The sequence below is a fragment of the Melanostigma gelatinosum genome (genome assembly GCF_949748355.1).
Source record: "Melanostigma gelatinosum genome assembly, chromosome: 12".
NCBI lineage: Eukaryota > Metazoa > Chordata > Actinopteri > Perciformes > Zoarcidae > Melanostigma > Melanostigma gelatinosum.
This window is the reverse complement of record NC_136645.1, coordinates 16,711,463-16,738,608: the sequence shown is the minus strand read 5'-3', so window position 1 is coordinate 16,738,608 and position 27,146 is coordinate 16,711,463. Positions and strand designations below refer to the sequence as shown.

Below are 27,146 nucleotides of genomic sequence, written 5' to 3'. Positions count from 1 at the left end.
GATAAAAGTCCACAAACGCAAGTGGAGTGAACCAAGGTGGACCGGTCCATGGGAGGTAGTATTGGCAACTTGACACCACCTCACTCACTGTGCAGCAGCGAAGGTAACAAGTGTGACACTCGCAGAGACAGGAGTGAACATCAGACAGGATAATTTGAAGTTAAAGACACCTCAAAAGAGGGTTTAGACAGTACTGACAATGACGTTTCCCCCACAGTTTAAGCGAGGCCTTCCATTGGGAGACTCTAGCTTCAGTAGGTTATGGAAGTCTGTAATTATTTTATTCCTGAGTTCAGTAGCTTCCCTCTTAGTATGTGGAATTAACCACAGACAGGAACCAGATCACATGCATGACTACATCAGGATTCGACATTTAGCCTCAGTAGCTAATCAAACCGATCTTAGACCACGTAGAGAGGCTTCTCCGACGACACTCACCTATGAAAATGTAACTCTCACTCTTACGTTCAAAGAAGGTACAACATCAACGGTCCAGGTCGACTTCTGTGAAGTCGTTTCCGGTCCCAGGTATGAACACATCTACGGGTGGATGTCCAAAACCTTGTGCAGCATAACTGACGAGTGTGGGCCCGCCACAAATAAGTATGGTAAGCTGTTATCGTATCATAACTGTGATTGTGAAGATTGGGGATGGGCAACGATGAATACAGGTGGCGAGGGTTTAGGAAAAGACCCCAACCCAGGTCTTAAAGACCGACTAAAGATGTTAAATGCCCCAGCTTCTTATCACATGTGTAGAAAAGGGGTGGGTAGATGTAATCCTTTAAGACTTACCTTAACAGACCCAAAATTGACTGACGGAGGACTTTACGTAGTACAGGGAAAGGCTACTGATAGTCCTGCCCCACAAGGGCTCATTAGGATTATTGTTAAGCCTGTAAAAAGACCAGGTTCGACATACGACTGACGCAGAGAATGAGGTAAGGGGTGGAAACCGGAATGGCAGATGGGAATTTATGGTGGGTACAATATACGGCTTCAAGCCAGTAGTACAGATTGTATTGTGTGTGTAGGATCTAGACCCCTAGCAACACCAGTTCCTTCAAGATTCAGACTCCTAAGTCCTGAATTAGTTGTATTTTAACTCTGTTTACTGATGACACTTTGCCCCTCCATCACACTTGTCAGGGGCTGCACTGGGATTACCCACCTGTATAATATAATACCCCACCTCTGTTCAAGGTTACAGAGGGTCCATTTGATTGTATAGTCTCAGATACAGCTATGGGGCCCAATGTAGGTAGTATTATTGCAAATTGTAGCCACAGTCACAACGCTAGCGACTATCTATATAACAGTGTGTTAAGACAGACAGCACCTAGAGCTGATTTATGGTGGTGGTGTGGAGGAAGAACCATACATCCAATCCTGCCTAAAGATTGGACAGGTGCGTTGATGCAACTTGTATTGTCATTCTATATCCTGCCTGTCACTGATGCAACTTATGGAGAACTCATCTCTCCACGCCCACATGCTAACAGAAGATCCAAAAGAGATGCCGGCGGCCCGAAGGGAGCTTTTGATGACCAAGTGTACATAAGATGTCATAAGACTGCCAAGGGGGGTGTCTAATGACTTTCAAGCCAGAAATCAAATAGCAGCAGATTTAGAATCTGTTTTCTCTCAGAGGGTGATGATTAATAAAAATGTCGATTGGATCAACTACATTTACTATAACCAACAGCGTTTAGTAAACTTCACCAGTGACGCCATATCAGGACTGCATGCACAGCTGGCGAAGACTAGTTTAATGACCTTGCAGAACAGAATGGCATTAGAGATGATTTAGCAGAGAAAAGTGGCGTGTGCCAGATGTTTGGGTCTGCGTGCTGTACTTTCATTCCAAATAACACAGCTCCTGATGGATCGGTGACCAGGGCTCTGGAGGGACTGACAGCACTCAGCCAAGAGCTAGCAGACAACTCTGGTGTCACGAATCCATTCACCGACTGGTTGGGAAGTATGCTTAGCCAGTGAAAACATACATTTTTGGCAATCGTAATTATTCTGTGTGCTGTCATCATAGACCGCCTAGTTGTCTGTGGATGGGGGTTCCCGTGCATCCGTGGACCTCTACAGGGGTTTATTGTTTCACCGATGAGCCAGACACCAGTCCAGGCAACCAGTTATGTGACGAGGATGAGGACGAATTGGAGCTTCTGATGGCCACAGTCTAGATGAGGCCACCAGAGGGACTTCACGAGCGGTTCCTGACCATCCAGATGGACTTCTAAAACATCCAGTGAGATGTTGGAAGTTTGGAAAATAGACGGATTGTTTTGGATGAGTATTTGGAGATTAAATTTTTTGTTTAATTGGGTTATAAAGGGATTTTAGGGTGGAAAAGATTAAGAAATGTAATTTTGTCACGTGTAAAAGAACAGTCAAGGCTTCTCAGTATGTGTTCTCTAGCCTACAGACTGTATCCTGATCCTGCCAGCCCCAAGACGTGGAAGGCAGTGACTCTCAACGCACTCTATCTTGAAACGAACTGAACAGAAATACTTGAAATGATATCTGTGTGCATGAATTCTTTGCCTCTGTTTAGATAGATAGGGAGCCTCTCCCTGGATTGAGTAGGGGGGAGGTCTCCAGGGACATTTGCATAACTAACTACATTTGAGTAGCTAACTCACAGTGAACTGTGAGTTAGGGGGGAATTGTAAGAAATTTGAGTAAAAAACTGTAGTTAGTAGATATAATAAAAGTGTCTAATAATTCATAATTAATAATTCATAGTTAGTCATAATCATAAGGGTTTTGAGAACGCATAATTAAGATAAACATAAGCATAAACAAACATGCAGAAGCATGAAACATCTGCCAAGTTGCAGAAGTATAAACTTTTATTTTGAAGGATTATTATAGATGGGATTAAAACGTAACTGACAGTCATTGAATGTGATAGTAAACACAGGGCCAGACAAGTGAATACGCACCTGGAAGTTAGCCAATAGCAATTGAGATAGACGGAAGGGGAGGTGTGTCAAACAGGGGTGGGAGGGGTAATTCAAAGTCTTTTTCCTCGCTCTGCCTCTCACCTGGAGGCTCCCGGACGACAGACGTGTTACACCGGAGGAGCCGAGCGAGGTTTTTTGCAAATGGGGTTTTATTGTTTTAATATGTCATAGGAGTGTACACTCCAATGTATAACTGTAAATGTACTTACATCAGTGGAATTAAATTCCTTATAATTGTAAACCAGTTTGGGTAGCGTTATTATCGCAGCGTGTGTGTCGACGGCACAAAGCCGGCCACATGGCAGTCACATGTGCTCTGGCCTTCTCTCTTGTTGTGAGGTAAAATTCTTCCATAACAACGGGCCTAACTTTCATTTGGAGTGGAGCTGATTCAAATGACTGATCATAAATAAAACACAGTCGTGTTCCCTCCATTATGATAAATGATCTTTCTCCAATAGTCTGTTTATTTAAAGCTTGTTCACTACATGATTGCGTTTGACAAAAATACACTTTGCAACTACACTGTGCAGTTGGTGGACAAAATGTAATGACTGAATCCATGATGAACATATTCCATTGCACATTTTAACAGTTTTAATGCAGCAGTTGACTGAAAAAGTGGCTGCCGTCGTTTGCTCGCGTGCCACATGCTGACAAATTGAATGTGACCATATAACGCCTCTACAGCTCTCAGTGGCTCACCGTGTGTTAGAGCTCGCACTGCACAATTAAATTCAAAAGGAAAGAGGATTAGAAATCAAAGACATGTTGATAAGGTTTCCATCAGTGCATGAGAGAAAACGAAGAAAAAGCACGTTCAGAGAGTTGCACAACGGACAGGTGGTGCAGATTTGTAATGTGGAGCTGTGTGGAGCGCTGCAGTAGAGGGAACTGCAGAAAGCACATGAATCAAAAAAGAAAAAAACCTTTAAATGGGTGTAAAAAAAAAGAAAAGAAAAACGTGATAAAAGAAATGTGCAGGGAGGGGAGGGAGGATGGTGGTGCGTGTATCTGCGTCAGAGCTGCAGCCAATGAAGTCAGAGATGGGGCAGGCTCGAGCAGGAGATGCTGTTAGTGCCACTCACAGCACCCACCTGGGCCTCATGTCCTCTACGTCACAGAGCTGGCACAAATGATGCCTGTCTGAGTGTTTGTCTCACTCTCACACACACACACACACACGGTAAGTAATTCATGTGCATTTAACACATACGGTATACCGCACTATTCTAGGATATAGCGGACCAGCAGTCGTGTATTTTATTCCCTTCAAAAAAAATACAGCGCTGACATTGAAGGACGCTTTTTACATTTTTCTCATAATGCGACAGAGTAACATACATTATTCTAACATCAAGCTGTTTACCATCTAGCTAATGTTTATGTAAAGTAAATGCAACATATGGCAAGATAGCTGATGCAACTGAGACCAGAGTAACCAAATGGCTTTCTTACATCAGTATCAAAGGATGCTAATCAAGCAACCAGACCAGAATTAAATGATACGTTCTACTTATGCTATATTGTTACAGCATTAAATAGTATTTCCCAGAATTGCTCTCTCTGATACACACAACATTTACACACACAACCTCGCATGCATCTCTCACATGCATATCCTGGTTGTGTAGATTAGCGGGCAGTGTTTTCTGCTGGCACCACTTTTGACCTAGATTATCACAGCTGTAATTCTAGCCAATGGTTATGATAATGAGCATGTGGTCATAGGTCTGTGCTGGGGACAGAAAAAAACCCAGCAAAACAAACAGTGCTCGTTGGCTTTGCTGACGTCACTCAGCCGTGTGAAACGCTTCACTGTGCAATCTTGTAAAACGTGCAAAACAGGGTCAAATGTGTCTCCTCGGATGTGCACATGAGAGCGGGCACGTGCGATGACGTGTTGAGCTCACTCATGTAAAACACACAGACAGCTGCAAATGTTGTCCTATAATATAATGAGAAAGTCAAAATTGAAACGCGATTGTTTCAGCTTATAGTTCATTTTTTTCATTCAAATTTTGCTTTCCATCGCAGGTCTGCTGACTGGCGTGAGGATTTTTATCAACATAACAGGTAAAACATTATTCAGATTTAGTTTTTTTTTTTGTGCCTCTGACACTGTTGGAACAGTGAGAGCAGCAGCTGCAGCTCTGCTGGCGGGAGTTACATCCTATATAGGTGATGACACAAGCAGGAGACATGAGCCATGACCTCATCAGCTCCCCATCAAACCAGTTGTGGGGCGGAGCTACAGACACTTCTTCAAGTACTTGTGTACAATTTTGAGGTCCTTCACTGGGGTTTTTCCATTTTATGCAACATTACACTTCTGCTCAACAGCAGTTTGGTGGAAAATATTGTATTTTAACTCCACTACATTTATTTGAAAACTTTAGTTACTAGTTACTTTGCAGATTTAGATTGTTAAAACTAAATATAATCTATTAATATCTTGTTTAGCTCCCCAGCAGCATTAAAGTTGAAATGACCCCACCTTTACCAGCTGCAACACTAGTTACACATGCATCACTAATAATAATCTGTATAAAATATATAATGAGCCATTCTGCATGATGAGTACTAATTATCGAGTACGATTTTAAATGCTAGACTTTTACTTATAACAGAGTCGATTTAGGGTTAGGGTTTAGGGTTAGGGATCTGAATACTTCTCACCACTGCATCAAACCGGCTCCCCCCCCCCCCCCCCCCCCGACACACACACAGATGAGTTCCTACTGGCTTTACAAATGGCAAACACCCTCCCTTGGTGCTATACGATGCTGCCACACGTGTGTTGATCTCTGAGCTGAGAAGCCAACAATGTCCTGGTCAAGTGTAAGCCTTTCAACCACCAAACACACAGATCGGATCATTACTTACAGCTGAGTGATGTCACACAGCCGGTCAGAGTGTATGACGCTGTACGGTGTGTATACAGTGAGGAGCTGCTGACTGACTTTGATTCTGCTTCTTGTACAAGCATTACACATGAACACTGAGAGGAAATTATCTTTAAACACAACAACACAGCTCACAACATTTACAAATGAAATGAAAATATATAAATATATACTTTACTTTTCATCATTTTGTACTCACCCTGTTTAATTTACGCACAACCTGCCTGATGAGCCTTTATGTCATCAGGACAAAGAAGAAGAATTATCACCCTAACGGCATTGTTATACAAAATGTGAAAACATTGTGATGATCATGTAATAATAATGATCAAATGCTTAAATTGTATTTTTGTGTTTTCAGTTTTATTCAATGTTAACAGAAGCTAGGTGGGAAGAAAAGCACAGTGACTGACGCAAGTATGAAAGTCAATTTGACTCTTGTTCATTTGAATGAGTGGACAAACTCATTTTGTGCCTTCGAAAAGAAATGCTTCCAAAAGAGAGACAGAAGGAGAGGTCGGTATTGAGCGAAAACATAATCTGGGGAGTGGCTGGAGGGACGAGCCCGAGCCGGCTGCCTGCAGCCCTCATCAGAAGCCAAACAAAGTCCGTGTGATCATAGGTATGGCTGCTGACGTACAGGCCTGTCAATCTCTCTGCACGGCGGACATCAGAGCAGGCCAAGACGGCCAGCAGCCAGCCGCCAGGTCTGCCTTTTTACTGATAACACATGGATACAATCCATTCATGAACTAAACGGCACGCACACACTCCAGCCTTATCTAGCCCTTATACTCGATTTGAAACTACAGCATTGTTTTTATGATTTATTGTATTTTAGAATACAAACTTGTAATAAAAAGACTTAACCTTGTTCAGCACATGCTGTCAAAATTAAACCGTAATTAAAAAACCAATAACCTCAGTGTATTGTACAACAATGATTGATAAACAATAAGATGTATTTAGTTTTTTATGCTTGTTGACATAAAAACTGTGCCAGTGAAACCTCTTTTGACATGAAAGGACCATATGGATCTATTTTGTGGAACCTTTTAGCAGTGATTACCAAGTCTGTAACAAGTAAAAATAATTTGAAAGAAAAGAAACATGTTAATCCAGAGTTACTGGTTGTGTGCTCCATGCTGAATATCTCCGGCACCGCTCCCTCCATTTCACCTCAATACTTTAGCTCCACCTAGTGTCCAACTGTCTGAGGACACTGATGTCGACATCTACCAACTGCGAGGGTAAAGGTCAGCATTTAGTATAAATGTACAAATGTAACAAATTGGATGGAATTAAAGACGTTTTGATTCTATCCTTGTGATAATCTTTGTGACCTGCAATACACATTACGACCACCAAGTGGTATTCTTGCACAACTTGAGCTTGTTCCTATAACCGTCTGCAGCTCCGGCCCTCATAGACTGAACATGGATCAGAATATTCACGAAGATGTGTGAGCGTTTGGATGTATGCGAGTTCGCGTGTGGTTTTGTACACTAAGTGCTCTGTGGCGTCACAATGGTGGCGAACAGCCCTGCTGCACTTTCAACATCGTGGGACAAAGCCAAGCTAAAGAGACACACATGGTACACCGCTGGAAAGCGTGGACAGTGTATGACGCCGAGCTGTTCCTCAGTTTAATCGATGAGGACAAACCAATCCACAGGATCTGGAACTATTCTCTCAACACTCGAATTCAAAGAGAAAGAGACATTGTGACTCGCCACAACCGCACTGGCCTTCTGTCTCGTAGGAACAGGGCCCTTTTTGTTCCTGTAAGCGGAGGCCATTTTGTAATGTTGTTCTTGATCGACTGTCAATAATGTGTGAACACCATCATTGTTAAAATGGAGAAGATGTATGGCAGCTATTTGCTCCAATGGGTCCGTGACAGGAAAACAAAGATGACAGTCAAATTCTTATCCGTCTACCCATTAACTCCCTTTTTCTTTTTAATTCCCCATGTTTTATTAACCTAGATCAAAAAAGCGATGTATAAAGTTTCAAGATTTTGAGGCAATACTTAAGCTGTTTCATGGAGTTGTTGTTTGTTTTGTTGAAACTTGTATCATGCACAATAAATTGATAATTATTGTGATAACATAACATTTCACGCTATAACGAGATAAGTTGGTCGTGGCAGAGGTGGACTCTCTGTGATATCTACTCCGGTTGTGAACCTGCAGATGGCCTTTTGCAGTAAACTGTTATCACCAATGGCCCAAAACACAGATGTCTTTATGAGTATGAGAGATTCTTATTTCTGTACAGACCCACACTTTTTTAAAATCTATTCTCTACATTTAATTCGTAAAACCGTTTAGGTAAGAACAAATACACAAGTTGCCTCTTGTTTTATATTTGTAGGATGGCTTTAAAAAAAATAAAAATAAAAAATACTGCTGAATCTCTATTATTCTTAATATTATTAGTGTATTGCTGTGCATAGAGGCAGAGCGTCCAGTCCATATTCTATGTACAATCATTATGGATGAATGCTCGTTACAGCTCAATTATCTCACATTGCCATTCACCTGGAACAACGAGAAAAAACTAACGATTTCAATTAGCAATGTTTCCAGACATCAAGGTTCATGCCGAGCTTTGCACTGGTATCTTACTATAAAAGGACGATAGCTGGGCATTTGCACAGCTGAAGGCCTGCTGACCAGCTGTGGTGGTGGTTGGTGGCCAGGGGCCTGTAATGGACAGGTCCAGGCTGCACACCGAGAGGCAAGACAAAAAGGCATTGTGGTGGTCCTGATATGAATCTCAATGCCCCCGTTTCTACGCCTCCCCTCCTGGCCTCGCCGGGGATATCTGAGCGAACAAAAACAATCTCCATGAGAAAATATGAGCGTGAGCCCTCAGAGGCCGTGAATGGAGCAGCGACAGAAGCAGCACAAATGACCGGTGCTAGTTTTCAGCTTCAGTTCACGATGCACAAATATACCACAGCTTTATTATATGCGTCTGCTTTTTGTACCAGCAGACATTTAGTTTGGACAAACAGTTGTATCACAAAACTGTTCAACACATTTGATTTCATTTTAAGAGGTTTTGTTTAAAGCAATGATTATGCGCGACTGCCTGATTTGTTTTGATGAAGTCGTTCTCCATTCTTCATAAATGAAAAGCCAAGTGTTCTGTTCAAAATCGACATTTGCTACGACTGTGTACAATGTCGTGCTGCCAACCTGCATCAAAGCATGCAGAATCTTGAGCAGGAGGGGTTCAGTGGGTGTGTACCCCCTAAGTCGTCACAGATGCCAGGCGCAGTCGGGGGAAGGAAGCGCACGGCTCTCCTGCCATGTTAGCCAAGGGAAACTCTCATTTGGGCATGGACCCAAAAAGATACAGAGCCAAAGACTGTGATGCAAACGGGTCACGTCTTCAGTGCAAACAAACAAGTCTGTAGGCCAGAGGAAGCCATAATATTGACTGTAATTCTTGCACCTGCACCTTTGAGTTTATATTGAAGTCTTAAAGGGTAAATTTACTCAACTTACCAAAAACCTCTATCCAACCATGCAGATGAATGTGCTTTCATTTGTCCAGGTTTTGAGATGTCTGCCTCCACGCTAATACAATGGAGGTAAATATGCAATATCTCTTTCTAGAATAAATGTTTCCAAAGAGAATCCACAGACCTCACTCCTACAGTTTGTATTGAACCTACTTTCTACCAAAGAACTAGTTATTATGAAAACTGTTGTTCTTTGGACACTTGGCACAGTTTCTGGAAATACATGCTGCTGATAACATCTCTAGCCTTGGCATTACTACAGGCACATTTCTTTGTAAAGAGGGTGAACAGATCCTTTTAAGTGTCAAACTTTAGGATGTTACGTGACACAAAACAAGAGTACATTCCAGAGGTTTCAGAGATAATATGACTGATCTCGTCTTTAAAAATGAATAAAAAGTAAAAGACAAGCTGAGATGAAAGGATGTATACATGCTTAATTAGGGATGCATATTTCCCAAATCTAAACATGACAAACGTAGCTTTAAACTTCAACAATGTGATGCAAAGGAAACAGCAACGACGTCCAACACACGCACAAGCCGTTTCCATTACAGCACTATTCATGCAGGCAGGCACGACTCTCTGCTTGAAGGTGATGCTGTTCTTGGCCTTCAACTTACAACTCATGTCATGTGTTTGCCAGCATAATAGCAGCCACACTGCCCATCGAAGCATTTCAAAAGCTGCCTCTTGTAAATGAGGAATGCTTGAATTTGAAAGTAAATGATGTGCTGAACCAATGTTTTCAACTACACAGGGCACAGATCACAGGCACTATAAGTGAAGCATAGCAACAGGACGGGATTTTGTTTATTCTGGCTTTTGTTTACCACCTGATTGATATTTTACACGAAAGCAATGTGATCATCCCAATGACTAGATTAAGACTTTCACAAACAGGGATTCAATGTCAGATGGGCCTGACATGTAACAACACGGTTTGTTACAGTGTGTGTAGAGACCTTGTTTTGTGTCTGTTTGTAAATGCAGAGAGCAGTAAGTAAGTAAGCAGCAGTGGAAAATAACCCTCTTCTCAATGCAGGATCCACATCAATCAATGAGAGTTTATCAGTGGCGGAGCCAGAGTGACAGTGCATGCCCCCTCTGGTTAACCTGTTGTGACTTGTTACCATGGATTACTGACCAGGCCTACCGATGCCCAACGCCCTGGACTACAGCCATTGCATGAAGTGCTATTTTTCATTTCTTGGTGAAAAGTCAGTCATACGATTACAAGGAGACACACGATGACCAAAATGAGACACAAACAGTTTTGCATCACTTTCAGTCTGGGTGTCTTTTACATTTTTACTATTTATTGATTTTAGAATATTCAAGTTAATCTGGCATTTATTTATCACAGTGACTAAACAATGTTACTATTGATCATATACAGTTTATTTATTATTATTTATTACTGTGCTGCTAGCTATTATTTGCATCCACAACTGTTTCTTTCTATTTTCTCTGTGCACATAAAAGGGTGTGCTAGCATGCCGGGCCTCTGGGTGCACACACCAGGGACGCCATGATGGTAGATCTGGCTGTGATTATCCCTTAGAACTCACACGCTGCAACACCATAAATCAACCCCACGTTTACAACGGAACTGGAAATAGTGATATAGGTGAACCATCCATACAATGCCGTTTCTGAATCAACAGGTCCTTCTTTGCCTGAGTGATAGTGGCAACAACTCTGAGTTGCCTACACTTTCTGCTGTAGCTGACGATGAAAGTCTGTTCTGCAACCAAACCTGATGAAGCACAATGTGACTCCACTGAGGATTGATGAGAGATTACGGAAAGTAATCTGCAGCAACACACAAGATTGTTTTCCAGGGATAAAATACTTATTTTAGTGGAGAGGCATTGCATTCATTATGTCTCTGTACAGCCAGGTTTAATACTGTATGGAGTTTAGCAGCTGTAGTGGCTGTGCATCGTGAGGGTTTGACCAAGTGCTGGTGCCTCTGACTTTGCAGTAAACCTGTAGTTCCTACTAAAAAATGCTCTGTAGTTCCATCAAACAGTCCCTGAAGATATCACATGCCTGCACTCTTGCAACAGCTCAACGTTCACTCATCTCTGACCATGATTCCTACCTTGGTCGCTGCATCCAGCTGGCGGAGATTCCTCACAGTCCTGGTCGTCAGGACTTTTCCGTTTCTTCGACATTTGCTGCTCCCTGTTCGAGTGATGGCTCTATCCACCGCTGAATCGATAGCTGCTGATAATGTGAGACACCTTCAACCGGCAGGATATACAACACAAACAGTCTGGGGGAGGCGAAAAGAGAAACGTGAATAAATCTCAGTCCCATTCATTCAGATCCCTTCTCTGTATGTCCTCTTTTCAGTGTGCTGTGTGCGCAAAGTTACCATGTGGTGGCCAACCAAGCACCTGGAGACGCAGCGAGGCATGGAGCCGGGTCAGCTCCTGAATCCCGCCGCTATCGGACAAGATGTGACTCCGGGGACAGCCCGGGGCTTGTTCTCTTGACAAATGAGACCTATTTGCAGATAAAGGTGATTTGTCGATCATGTGCGTCGCGGATTATGCTCGAACCCCGCTCAGATGTTAGTTACGCACTGGAGGCAACTTGTTGATCCGCGTCTTAAGGTGGGTTGCGAGGTTGTGGTTTCCGTCATTTCGTTTCCTGTCTTTTTGAACATCAATTTAGATTTTCAACGTTGTGTGAGGTGTTTAGCTTAAATGGTGCTCGGCGACGTCAGACTGCAAGTCTAATCAGGCATAGATGACGCACAGCCGGCACAGCGGGAACTCTTGGGTATCTTGCAGAGTATAGGCCAATGTAAACGGAGATTATCTGGAAGTGTTCTGCCCGCTGAAGCACGCCAAAGCGCGTGTCCCTTCGGCAGCATTTGAGTTGCGCACTAAGTTGCTGGTGGAAAAGGCTCTCCGGGCAACATCTGTGACGGAGGAGAGGATTCCTCCCCTGTGGAAAAAATGGAGACACTGTACAACAGAAGTGGTGGTGTGGGGGGCAGCGCGCAGTACAGCAGCCTACCTTTCTTTTTTACAACACCATCAGTCCAGCGGAGAGAAGAACACACTCTATTTGTCTGTGACGATTCTGTCGCAAAACCTCCTATTCCACGTGCCAGAGTAACATACATCGAACTAACACGCATTGTGTAAGTGTTGGACGAACAGGTTTGCTTTCACGTCAGTGAGCCACAGAGCAACTGGAGAATAACGCTGTGATTAATGCAGCTGGAGAGTCGTGGTGTTGCGCGTATAGACTACACTATGGAGGAGGCAGTGACGCAACCGGTCTGGCTTTTACAAATTGCTTGATGGTAGTTTTCCCCTCCGGTAGACTAGAGAAAAAGAAAAAGAATCAGCGCTCCTCCTATAGCAACGCAACGATGGACTGTGCGTGCACTCAAATATCCACTTGGATAAAACTGCACAGACCGTGTCAGATTATCACTGAATTCTACTTTTCACATATTATTTTTCCCTTTCAGGAGACTCACAGATGAGTGCCTGACACCAGTTCAGTAACACTCTTCCTCCTCTCTTGGTTTTCTCATATGCTGATTTATTTATGAACACTCGCGGGTCAGGGGATCATATTCCATTCACTACATCTGGTTTAGATTGCCAGAGCAGCGCCTATACTGTTTCTCCAAAATGTGTCACTTGGATGTCAGGGCAAATAGTTTTGAAAATAAAAAAGCTGGGTGTTGTTTGTTGTTGCGGTGTTGGTGGTGCGTATACGCATATGGTGGTGCGTATACGCACCACCATATGCGCACATTCGCGGCGGGTTTCTTGCAAAGAGCTACAGTTGCATTCATGCCAATGACGCTGGTATTTCGTGGTATTTTCTGAAGGCAAATACGCCTCTCTCTCTCTCTCTCTCTCCCTCTCTCTCTGGCTCTCCCCCCTCCCATCCCACATTCACTGCAGCTACTGACGTCAAGACATGCTTGCGTCAATGCTCCCTGCTTTGACAGAGAGCTTTTTTTTTCATTGGGATCATAATGGGATTATTAGGCTTAGAGAAATACCCTGCCTTAATGGCTTTTTAGATTTTTTTTGATAGATGTCCCATTATCTTTTCTCCCTTTAAACATTATTCCTTATAAGGACATAATTGGCTCTTAAAGCAAATCACAAGAATTAAATGATTGTTATTATTCTACAATATGCTTTTTACTTCAGTTATTCTATTCATTTTGCAATAGCTTACAACAGCAATTTACAAAAACCTTTAAATAACCGCAGTGCATTTATTTATAAAATAGTGCACAAAAAGGAAGAAATGAGTCCCCTTTATTGCTTGCTGTTATCTCATCTGCTGATTGATTTGTATGACGACTCAGTTTAAATATCTCTGTACACAGACAGACAGCCATAGGACACACACAATAGTAGAAGCACATGGTGACATGTTAACTGTACAGACCAGTGAGATGCAGTTGTGTATTCGATTTAGCGGATTAGACGTCCGTTCCTTCCTGTCAGTCTGTGGTTGCTACTTGTGCGAGGGGGAAGGATGTCATGATGTCCGTATACGCTGACCTTGATCTTCTGGGCTGAATGGGCTCTTGTGCCTGTTGACTGGCCTTGTCTCACTTCAGCCATAATGCCTGTCTTTAAGCTTTCTCTGCTCAACTGCTCTGTGCTTTGAGTCACTCTGGGTCTTAATCGTCAAACACATTACACTATACTCTGAACATATTGATGTTGTTGAGTGTTCTCTCTAAGTAACTGTGCACTGCTGTACGATTCACCTATATGCAGCTTAATTAAGTGCAAATGCAAACCAAAAAAAGATGACACCGAAGGTCATGATGCCACAATAAAATATCCTGTTGCACATATAGAGGTGAATGGAATCTTGCATGTACACCGAAAGATTTTTTAAAGACATTTTAAAGGGCAAACATTGTTCTGTACTTCATAACTAGTTCAGACTTCAAACAACACTCGAATTGTCACGCTTACCTTGAGAGCAACACTTTAATAGCATGAATGCTATTTTGCATATGAGGTTCATCCACAGCCAACACATGTTTAGTAGCGAAACATCAGCAAGGTCTGATGAAATACATGCAGTCATTTAAATGGATTTCATTTAAGTTTCATTCTTACATCAACTGAAGTATGACGCAATCAACAGCTGCTCTGTAGATCCTGCTTCCTGTCATGCAGAAGAAGCTCTGGCGTCTTTTTCCCCTACAGTTGTGAAAAAGACCAAGCCCATGCTCTGCCCCTCCTACCTGCCAATCAAGCTGTTTATTATCAGTATGACAGCATTGTGGTGGGCTTCATCGTTAATACAATTGCGTCTACAAACAGAAAGGAGACTACCGTGTGTGCTGCCAACAATCTGGAGCCGGATTACTTGTAAGTAACTGAGATCATGGAGTCACTCCTCTATAAACTTACTGCACTGGATCATCACCCCTTGAAGATCCACTGCCAGCAACACTATGACACATGAATATCTCCGGTATGCATGATGCCCTTCCTTTGGCAATATGAGTTGCCTGTGGAGACAATACAGCAAATTAGGAATTGCCCACATTGTATAAGTTATTATTTTGTGAATTTCATCCAGTTTACCATAAACATCTCTATCATGGAGAATGCTTGTGAAACAGAAGACTGATGGGTGGAGCCCGAACTGCAAATATGAGAAGCTGGTCTGATCGACTATCCTGAACTGAATTGAGCCTCTATTGCAACATTCAGTCCCTAGCTGAGTATACAGTCTCCATTTAAGTCTGTTAAACACATTGTTTGGATGTAGCTCACAGGTGGTTAAGCTTAGCATGAGGGCTACGGTTGTGTTTAGTGTCGTCAATTGTAGTGAAGGTGGTCCGATTCTTTTCTTTACTTCTGAAGCTTCTCATTCAATTTTGCAGATGTGGAGGCCCAGATCCAAAGTGGTGGTTGCGTGTGAGCCTAAAGGAAAAAGGTTTGTTTTCTTCAGGTGTATCTTGTTCGTTTTTAGCAGTTTCAATCCAGTTAATTAAGTGAGATCTGTTATCTTGCTGACAGCGGTTTTACATAATGTGCAGCCCACCCTCACAGTTAAAGATATGGTCGCAGGATGAAGAAAATGTCATTCCATTTTGAGTTAGAATATGCTGTTGGTCAATAATTGTTAGAAGTTACTACAGTTTTTAGTAAAATTATGTGAGATATTCATGTGAAACTATTTTCATTTAGAAGGTTTCAGTTCAATAATGTGGGTCAAACATAAAAAAAACACACGTGGCAAGATCATTTTCATGATATGCAAGTTCTGACAAGACTTTATACATTTTCTCACCTAATTAACAAAATGCATGTCTGGGCTCGCACTATGACGGGATGATGGATCTGTGACGAATTAAATGTGACAAACCATGCATTATCCAACTTTGCAGCTTGAAGTATATAAAGAACTTGTGTTTAACCAAGTGGTTAAACAGAGCATCACATAAGTTGGTCCCTTTCTGAGTAAATACACTTTCACAACCGTGACCAGATCCAGGTGATGATGATGCGTCACCAATATCTTTTCGGAGATTTCTCGGGAGATATTAATGGAAACGAGAGGGCTGAAGCTCAATGTTGATCTCTGGGGGTTTTCAAGCATCCGTGGACCATCCATGCAGCCGTCAAACCCCCTCCTTCAGATATACATGGATGTAATTCCTCACCCATGTGTGACAAATACTCCTTACTCACAAAAAGGGAGCAGGAGGGTTTGAGTTTTCAAGCTAACATCACAAGATTTAACACTATAATGAAACTGTAATAACCAATGCTGAAATGACAAATAAAAACACCAAAGAACCTCAAAAAAATATTTCCTTGTCATATTCAAGTATGCATAATATTATGATCATTCAGGATGACAGCAGTATGCTGTTTTCAGAAAATCAAGTTTATTTTAGTTTATGTTGCATTTACTTTTGTTTTGTTCTTTTTCAACAGCTGCTGCACCAGTACAGCTCATTTGATCATAAACAGCTGCCTGGATGTTAATCACGAACAGAGACAAAACTAACACACACTCATAGGAAAGCTGTTGGAATTTGAAGGGATTGGGGTTGGGTGATGTGTTTTGGAAGATCTGGTGTTTTGGAGTGGGGCTTAATATATTTAGGGAGGTAGGGTCATTATTAGATTAAACCGGTGCTCCTGTGATTTCTGTAGAAATGATGAAAATCTTATCAGGAACTGCTAATGCGATTTGAATTAGATCACTGACCTAATTGTATCTCCCAAGGAACCGAAGAACACTCAAATCAAACTGTCCCTTATGTTGCTGGGGACCTCCGTTAATCTAAAGCAACCCTGGAGGTCCCTGGACCTGACTTTGTGAACCACCCATGTTGATTATAATTAGAAAAATGCTCACTGGAGGATAGTTAGCCAGATACATAAGGATGAAATAAATGGGCCAGAAATGTGGTGTGGCATCACAATGGCACGAAAAAAACCGAAAAGGACACAGTGACCAAGTTGGATGAATTTGGACAATGTAAACAACAACGTAAAACGCAGTGTAGCAAAGCACATTCAAGTTTTTATTGTCATGTAGCTGGCCTCAGAAACAGCCGCTTGAGAGCCCTTGACATGTTTTATAATGATGTGGAAAGTTTGTCTGCATGGCAGAATATTGACATTAGATTTCATTTTTCAAACAATCTGAAACACAATCTCTCCAGCGGTATCGTTGTGGTACAAAGCGATTGTCTATTTACATGTAAACCTCAATTACTTTCTCATTTACACTTTAAACAGTGTTTTTACATTTTTCAACTGTACATGTGTTTTGCCTACTGCTGTGTCTTCATGAAGCTATGCTTAATATAAGCAGGTTGAATGGATTTTGGTTTGCTAACATTGAAATACAAGTTTATCCTGCTATGCTGAACAAAAACAGCTGAATTTAAGAGAAAATCTACCAACAATTAGGGCAAACATTCATTTTGTTTCTTGAAACATGTATAACACACACAATTTATTGAGAAGTAACTTCTTATTATCAATTAGGAGGTGAAGAATTCTTTGTTAAATAACTCAAGATTAATTCAAGCGCCCCAAAACCGTAAAACAGTCTTTTGCCTGTGAACTTTGATTTGGAAATAGAATACAACCTACTTCATTTGGGATTGATCCTTCCTTTAAATCACAGCATATCAAACAACCTGCAGACATTATTTCATGGCATTCTCTCCGAACTTGCAGAGGCGCTTCCATCAGAGGGACGGAGGTGTCACAGGACTCCAGGCTAAAGGCAGTCGCCCGTGTGGTGCGGTCGTGTCATACTGAGCTGTGTCATGCACTTCTGTTGCTGTGCCGCTGTCGTACATGGGAGAGCCAGCGGAGGGCACTGTGACTGAGTGAGACAGGCTCGGGTAGTGGCTGCAGGACCCTCGATGGAACTGGGAGCTCAGGCTGTTGTTAATCCCCCCATTGTGGGACACGGGAGTCAGCGGCGAGTTACTCACAGACCACAGGCTGGTGTACTGGCTGCACAGAGACATGGACAGAAGACGTCTTACTCAGCTCTTCTTAGGGTGTTTTAGAAGTGCAACTCATGCAAAAGGTTAAAGGTGCAATGTGTAAAATCTGGGAAGAATTTCGGTTAAAACATTCAAAGAATTAAACATTTTACACAGAATGTGAAGAGGCTACATGCACAGAAGATCCCTCAAATAGATTTCTTACCCAACTCTGCCTAAAAACAAGAAATGCATAAAATGACTGTACTCATGTAGTTATTTTTCTACACCAATGTCTTATGTATATACGATAGGCAAGCTTTATTTTATATTTTGTCTTTTCTTTTATCACCATAACTATAAACTTCACTGTTTGTATTTTAATCTTATTATCTGTGTCTATCTTACTTGAATATCCCAATTGTTTTGTAAAATTAGTTATTCTTTCTGTTTATGTCATCTTCTTTGTTGTTAGATGGTTGTGATTTCATTTGGTGCAATAAAAAGAAACACAACACAAACCTGGAGTTGCTACCAGAGGTGGAATTGTGGGCCATGGGCATCATGCTGGAGTGTGTTGGCATCTGTAGACTGGACCAGTTATCGTGGCTTGAGAGCATCGGCAGACAGGCTGGCGAGTTATCGGAGTAACTGACTGTAACACAAGACAGAAGCACTGTGGCTTATCATGTTCACAAGTCACGTGTGATTTCAAATATATATTTGTCAGAAATCATATTAGCATTAAACCTGTTGCTTTCCCGGTACAATGCAAGACTTCCTGTGCCCCTGATATCAGTATGACAGTTGGAGGTGTGAATATTCTCTCCATACATTCCCCGTCTGAAGCCCAACCATTTACAGCTTTGTGGCTCCTCACACAAAAGCCAGAGGAATGCAAGCTCAGCAACATTTGTTTGCGTTTCTTGTTAATAGCCGGGGAGGAAGTGGTGTAATTCCTGGATGTGTGACGGTAAAAGCTGGAAGGGAACACTCACTGGGCGAGTTGGTCCGATGGGCGTACGGACTGGTGTAGGGGGAAGAGCGGTGGTTTCTTAGGTTGGAGTAGCGCTCACAGCCGTGGGACGGCGAGAGGGAGATGGGACTCCCAAACTGGCTGTGAGGACTGGCAGGAGGGCAGAGAGAGCCTGTGCCTGGAATAAACCAACCACCTACTGGTTCCACAGATGAGAAGAGACATGATGAAACCATACGAGCGCCACACAGCCTCCAAAACGTGACATGAAATCAGAAAAAAGAACACAATACCCACATTGAGAATAAGTCGACTGCTGATTTTCAATGGCATCTTCTCTTATGTCTTTGTGATCACTTCTGAAAAAATGTAAAATATTGATGACATACTTTAAATAATGTTAAACTAAACCTTTACACATCTTAAAGACACATAATATGTCGTGAAAACAATGTGGATTCTTACCTCTCTTTTGCATCTAAGAAGGCCTTGGCAAAAGGGTTATGCTTTATTTTAAGAGCAGTTATCTAAAATCCAAACATAAATGACAAAAAAATTAGGATTGTGTTTTTCCGCCAATACAAATCATAAAAGATATACAAAATGCTGTGCGTAAATGTTGTGCGTAAATGCACACATTTTGCGCGCATACAAGAAACATTATTGACGCTTTGGTTTAAGTAATATTATATATATAGAGTATTGCCAACCTCTTCGTTTTGGTATGCTGTTACTGCTATGAACTGTGTCTCTGGGAAAGAGTGGCTGGTGATCATCCTCCTCGGGCCTCCAACCCGGACTATATGAATGCGTGGCTCGTACTTGTGCAAGGAATTTAACATTATCTGAAGAAAAAAAAACAGTTCAACACGAAGATGGTTATTTAATATGCTAGATTTAGAATATTCACGTGTATTTTGTTTTGAAATTAGGATATTTTAAAAAGGAAATGGAAAAGACTGAACTTTTTTTCCCCGAAGAAAAACAAGGAAAGTACAATATCGCGCATTCTCTCTTCTACTTACCTGACCTCCTCCGTTGAGTTTATTTGTGAGCTTGACTTTACTAAAGGAGACCGGAGCTTTCATCCAATGAGCCCCAAAGTTCGGAGAGTCCGGGTGGATGTACACGCAGCTGGGGGTTTGAGGTTCAGGTTTGCCACCAGGGACCCACTCCCCGTTCACGTATTTCCACCTGTGATTGTCCCCAGATACGAAGTCCAGCAAAAAAGAACACATGGCGTTCGGGTCCAATCCAGACACGTTCACTTTCAGCACCGGAAACATGCGCCTTGATTAAAAAAAGAAAGAATATTTATCCTTTATATTTTATTTGATCTGGTATACTGTGTGTTTGTACTTAAGCTCACCTGCCATTCTTTGTAACTATCATTTCATTTGTAAGATCCTTAAATTTCTGCCAAAGCTCGTTCTCATCCAGGGATAATTTCAGTTCCTTCTCCGTGGGGTCGCCCTTCTCGCTGCCGGCCTGCAGCTCACTCTCCACGGCACTGAGGAGGTGGTCCACCCGGCTCTGACTGGCCTTCCCAGGACATTCAGAAGCGCCTGTGGCCATCCTGTCCAGCAGCTCCAGGGCTGAATGTAATCACAGTTCGTATTGTAAAAAACAAACAAACTAGACCTCTTTCCTCTTCTTGTGTCTCCACAAAGACAAGCAGTTCTCTCAGGACGCTGGACGTCACGAACAGCCCCCAAATATATAGGAGGAAAAGAAGCTCCGTCTCAGGATGGGTGTTTGGAGCAGAGATGGTTGGCTCATCTCCTCTTTGATCTTTACGGGCTTGCCACCGATTGGCTCAGAGCAGCCATAATCATTGAGGTCCACAGGATGACAGCGTTTTGAATAACGCAGTTTAACCCACTTTATTACATCAGCCTGTCAACATTGACACTTAGATCAAAGCCACACCTGCAGAAACCAAACCCCTGTGGGCGGCTGAGCCGACGTCTCGGATTTAGATCCAGTATGGTTTCTTCAACTTTTTATGAGGAATATTGCTTACTTTTATGATAAAAACTCTAAATTGCTTTATATGTTGACACATTGTTGTTACTGGCTAGTTCAGGTCACTTTCAAGAAACATGGGACGTTTTCAGTTCTGTCTTTGTGGGTTAACATTTAGTCAATTGGGTGAAAGAAGAAGCTCTCTAAAATGAATGAATTAATACATGAATTACTCTACAAATAGACAGCAAATAGATGAAAATTACACTCAACAACCACATCCTTGAAGTGTCACACTAGAACAAACTGCTGGCTTTATATCTGCATCATCACCAATTCTGATCACAGCTCAAACAGTGAAATGTTATTATAATGAAACTTTTATTTCAAGAAAACCTACACGGACTACAGTTTACAGGTATATGACTCAAATGAACAGTTGACGGACATATAAAACTAATTTGATAAAGTATCAAAATATTGTTGTCTGACACTATAAAAGTAAAATCGTCATTAACCAGTGTGACATGAAATAAACACGTTTGTAATGTTAAAAAAATATGTCAAATGTATATTTCTCATATGTGGGACAAAGATTATATTGCAGACACGAACAGATGCTGTGGTGGGGATGTCTTCACTCAGATGTGTGCAAGGATGGAAAAAAAGTATCTAGCTGATAACTCAATTCATGAAACACATAATTTATATCCAGACGTGTAGTACCACAGTGTCATGCCCGCAAATAACTACTGTATTCTGGTCATTTTATTCGGTGTGACCTGTTGCCATGGTGGCTTCCAAAGGAAAAACAAACAAACGTTAAAGGCAGATAGCGTGTGGCAGCTACGTGTTAGCTTCCATAGACCTCTGTGGTGTCGTGTTGTGTTGCGCTGTGGCTGGTTTGTGTTACTAACCAAATCTTGGTCGCCTCGCTCCTCCTGCCAGCTCAGCGAGTCTGTCTCCCTGTCCAGCAGTCTGGACCAGAGTTCACAGCAAGCAGAGAACAACAAACCTCACTCAGCCAAACAAAGATCATGCATTCGTCTCAGCTTTCCTGCTCTTCTGAGGAATCTCAGGGATAATCCGTGATTGAGACAAAGTAGTAAACATGAGCGTTTCCCTCTGCGCTGGGCTACCACACAGGGTAAATAAAAGACGGCTGACCTCCCAAATCAGGCATCTTGCTCTGTAAGCTCTTCATAAAGTGAGGCTGTAGGGTTGCAAACGTGGGGGCTTTCATCTGTGGGTGGCACATATTACATTTATCTATCACATCCTTGTCCATTTTGTAGTTTAAAAAGAGAAGTCCCCTTGTATACGAGGTAACCATGGTGTAAAAGTCATAGGTGTCATAGCCAGTGTCATTTCCCACAGTCCTAGTGTCCCTTTTGGCGCCTCTCTCTCTGTCTCCCCCTCCAACACCCGTCCCAAGCGCTAACTGTCACACTAGGCCACTTCCTGATGTGGGCCTGCAGCATTGTGAATTCAAGTTATTGATCTATATGGTGCTATATAGATCCCCCAGCCTATTCATTCCTCAAAGGATAAAAAGCAGGTGCAACTGAAATACATTGAAGGGAACACGATCTAGTCTGCATTCAGTTTGCTTTGCTTTGGGAAAGCTTAACAGGACCATACGAGTGTTTTTCCATCTTTTAACCCATTTACTTCAAATCACTTAATGTTACTGCTAATCATTTTTATAACATGTTGTGTCGTGGATTTTAAAATGCTGGCATTCTCCTTCCAGGCCACCACTGATTTCCATTTCAGCCAGTAGGTTATGAAAATCAACTTTAAGACACACAAACCTGCTGAAGTTATGATGTTACGGTCAACATCTGCTTTGATTTGACTTAGTTTGGCATTGCTGCGTGGTAATGTAGTTTATCTGTGTAGATTCATTGAAAAAATGTAAAATTGTATTTTATAAGTTTCGCTGCCAGCTGATTATCATAATAAAATGAAAGGAAGCCACATGGAGAACTTTGTGTTGTGAAAAACACATAAAAATAGCCAAAGCACTTTGAAAAACAGTTGGCAGTCATATAAACTATGTCATAGTAAATAGGTTAAAAGATGGTGAAACGCAGGTATTGTCCTTTAATACGTTCTCATTAATTCATCACATAAATATAGTGGATTAAGTATTTAGAGAACATGCGAGTATAATGTAATATCATTCAAACAAAACAAAATGTGACCTCAAAATTACCGCAGAGTTGATCACCGGCTCCCTGACGCTGTATTATAAGGTTCATATGTTATCTTATATTATTCTGAGGTAAAGTTCCCACACATGCGTACTGTATAGGTGCCTCACAAACACTCAAAGCCTGAACCCTGGACTGACACCTTAGGGATGTCAATAGGTGAGACAGGCCTCTCCGGCAGCGGAGAATCTGAGATGTCAGCACGGAGCTGTGGTGAGCGATGCTGCTGGCGTTCACCGGTCTTGTCTGACCGCTGTTTGCCGTCCCCTGCTCTCCCTCCAGCCAGGCTCATCCTCTGTTTGCTCAGACCCGTTTTGACACAGGGGTGAGAGAGAAATGAGTCCTTCGTGCTTGTCCTGTATATGCTCATCTCAGCACCTGAGCATAACCTCCCCTCCAGTGTTACCAGTCTCTCTCCTGCCCTCTGATATCACTGTGAGGGTTTGAAATAATGCTCTCTATGCCTATTGCCTCTAATTCTCTCTCACGTTTGACTGAAGGCAAAGTGGATGCCACAGTGACTCACAATCGCCTGTCGAGGTACAAGAGGTATCACAAGACAGGACAGGCCTGGGCTATTGGTTAGCATGCTCATTTAAGTAGACATTTCTGCAACACAGGCATCTTTGACATACAGTAACAACACTGTAACCTTTTCACATTCTGGTAATCATGTTGGTTCATTTTTTAAACGTTTTAAACTAGAACGCTGACCAGATCTTACACGCTGCACCTTTAAGTGTACCATGAAAGTTACACGTGTCGGGAGAAAATAAAGGAACTGAAAAGTCAATCGGTAAGATGGAAGCAAAGAGAAGGAAAATATATGATCAGGTCCTCAGTAAGTGTTGGTTTGAGGAGGCAGTGGGGGATCACTGCTCCAGGTGTATTTGCCGCTCACTGCCTTTGTTGAGTGACATTACTGCCTCTGTGGTTTTGACACTAACCTTGAGAAACATTTGCTCAATTTCATCCTTCTCCTGGCTGCCACCGAAGATCTCCTCTGGACCAGACCCTTGCTTTAATAACCTACACGTACGTACGCACGCACACACACACACACACACACACACACACACACACACACACACACACACACACACACACACACACACACACACACACACACACACACACACACACACACACACACACACACACACACACACACACACACACAATTAGTAAATTCTACAGCTGGAAGCACAAAAGGCCACCAACAGGATATTTAACTGAATGGGTAATGATTGAGGAAAACGGCGTCAAGACATATTTCTCGTTCTCACTGCTGTGATGTCTGACCTGCACACAAAATGTCGGGTTATTAATATATTCCTAATGGTGTACTACTTCTCAAGAGTAGCCATGGTGCAGCTCACACCCAATAACACTGCGCACTCAGGTGACAACACACTTTGTCTGCTGGGTGCAAACTGGCTCCATGGAGGACTCCTGAGCAAGGCAGCGTTTACTCACAAGACAGTGCAGCAGGTAACGGATCCATACAAACACCAGTAGCTGCACTGGAGGCAGCTGGAGGAATGAGGACGTGGACCTGTGCAGCCATATATGTACAGTACTAGTGCTCAGATGACAGATGACACCGCAGAAGCTTGATTGTGAAAAACTCTGACAACTCATTAAATTGTTGCCTAGCGACTCTACAAAATAAGAGGCAACTAGACCAGCCCTGTCTTATGTGCAAGTTCCACTCATTGAAGTAAATTTATAGTAATAGTAATATGGTCTGCTGAATCTAATTTTGTAGACCTGTAATGCATACTCTTGAAATTCAACATGTTGAAGAGACCATGACCAGATGGCCACGATAGCAAATTACTGCCTCAACTGTAAATCACAGCAGCTAATAATAAGCATATAAACAGCCACAAAGCAGAACAGATTGGATAAATTGGCTCATTACTAAAAAGCATAAACAAGGACTTTGCCGACTCCATATTTTTGGCTTCTGCTCTAATTGCCTTTATTTTGGGTTTTTCTTACGGATGTGGGGAATGTGCTTGTGGCACAGTGCTGGGGTTGGGGGGCGGCTTATACTCGCCATGTTTGTCTGTGGAGCGGTGAGATGTCACACTGATGGAGGACTTGTCAGCGGAAGCCTTCACATGTCTTCTTACTTATAGCTCCTAATGTCCCCAAGCCAATGTGCTGTTTCACGGTGGCAGCCGTGTGCTAACATCATACATGCTCCTAATAAACAGAGTTCGGCCCTAATTAACAAAAAGGGTGAGAGTGGCCGACACTGTTCTGTTATACAGTCACAACATGTAAACACAAAGGACACTGAGGGTGATATGAGCAGGTGCAAAAGTGTAAAGTGGATCTGAACTACACGCCTTGGAGATCATTTTCTGTAGATTAGCAGCGGTACAGTATGAATTGTGTAATTTGTATTTGATACTAACAGCACTTGTGTTAATCGCTAGTGTTATGATATGAAGAGACAATTGCAGAAAGCCCCAACAACCAGGGCAAAAGTCAAGCTTTTGAGAGTTTTCTTATGTGTAAAATACTTGAAAGAGCTTTCAAGGTAATATTTTTTTCCTGATCATCATTTGCAATTACTTCAAACAGAAAAAGGAAACATTTTCTGAAGTAACTTTGCCTGTACTTGAAATTTATAATTTGCCTGTACTAGAAGTAGTTGAAGTGGCAGTTGGACTTGGGCCTACTGAAAATAGCAGTTATAATGGATGTGCTGAAAGAAGCGTAAGTTACAGTTTAAATGAAAGCACTGAACAAAGTTGAATCGTCAAATCAGCTGTGAGTGCAGAGTCAAGTGTCAATTTAAGTGAAAACTGTGAGAAATTTTAATTTCAGTTGATTTTAGGTGATAAATCAAGCTGGACGAGTCAGCTGAAGCGAAGGTCCTGAGAGAAATTAGTGGCAGTTGAAGTGCATAAACTAAAAGACGATGTCAGTTAAAGTGTCAGCTGAATAGTAAAGCAAACTCTTCAATAAAGTTGGCTCTCAGATTATCTCTTCCACTTTTTGGTAAATGGAGCGCTGTTTGCCTCATCCCATAAAGCTTTGAATGAGAAGGAACTCTCCAAACAGTTCAACATCTGCTCGCAGTGCTGGCATGAAGTGACACCACTGGCCCAATTGCTATGTCTCTTTTGTAGCGGACATAATTACGACATTTTCCCCCCCGGATGATGTTTGTCAGAGACAAAGCAACCGTCCGAGGAGGGGAGTCTCCACAACAGAGGGGTCAGCTTGTGTTTGGTCATCTCACTTCTACGTGAGTAATCAGCTCTCTCCCCCAGGAGGGTCAGTGCTGAACAAGCCTGCAGTGAAAGTCTGTGTTTGATTTGAAGGCAGTGCAAACAGTGATCCAGTAGACCAGAGGCCTCTACAGCCGAGTGCCATGTCCCTGCCAGCCCTCCACCAACACCAGCTGCATCTTCGACACAAAACCTCAGACGTGTAGATTCCCAAATATACAGAATATACTGTCTTCAGTGTAATTTATTTGGAACAAACTATTTTTGCTGCTGCATAATATTATGTTCAAAGAAATCTCAAGACTTCTACGTGTCACTTTAAAGCAGAAGTGCGAAATTTGGGGGGAAAATGTCGAACTATTGCTTTAAAAGTACAGAATGCAGACTTATTACAGTGTATTTTGTCTGCACCTGGAGTGGTCCTCATCTCCTTTATCTTCAGCAGTGCAGGGATGTGTCTCTGAGATCTTGTGTTGAGTCATCAAATCATCTGCAGGCCTGCTTTCCAGCACTGTTAAAGTTACATCAACACACATGCAAAGTCACATCTACGGTTTTTCCATCATAGATCAAGGAAGAGGTTTATTTTTCGACATCAAACTGCTACTCAACTCCTTTTCCTGACATCCTCCAGACTCTTGTGTAGTTGAGATGGCTGACTGTTATATCTGATGCACCTATAAAAGTCCTCCAAGTCGTGGTGGGTCTTCAGATGTCCACGCTCAGCTAATTGTTTCTGGAGGTCAAAGATCTCAGGAAAAAAAATGACAGACCATTTTAATGACCTCCACAGGGAGCCATGAAACATCAATGACAGATTAAAGTCAGGTATCATTG

General features: G+C 42.2%; 2 protein-coding genes across 2 annotated transcripts in view; both read right to left on the bottom strand.

Annotated features, from left to right (window-relative positions):
* The window catches only part of pde10a (phosphodiesterase 10A), a gene marked incomplete at its 5' end in the record, with an annotated part of 56,149 nt that extends 44,547 nt beyond the window's left edge, over window positions 1–11,602 (bottom strand). The window contains one exon of the mRNA XM_079280426.1: window positions 11,530–11,602. Within this exon, the coding sequence (XP_079136552.1) occupies window positions 11,530–11,602 (73 nt within the window). The remainder of the gene's footprint in view (window positions 1–11,529) is intronic.
* Window positions 11,603–17,127: 5,525 nt separating this feature from the next.
* On the bottom strand, window positions 17,128–20,455 carry tbxtb (T-box transcription factor Tb; the record flags this gene model as incomplete). The annotated part of the gene is made up of 8 exons (XM_079279613.1): window positions 17,128–17,932; window positions 18,427–18,559; window positions 18,903–19,079; window positions 19,178–19,239; window positions 19,346–19,407; window positions 19,591–19,725; window positions 19,906–20,170; window positions 20,250–20,455. 8 exons carry the CDS (start codon window positions 20,453–20,455, stop codon window positions 17,659–17,661), a joined length of 1,314 nt encoding a protein of 437 aa, XP_079135739.1. The 3' UTR covers window positions 17,128–17,658.
* Window positions 20,456–27,146: the final 6,691 nt, after the last annotated feature.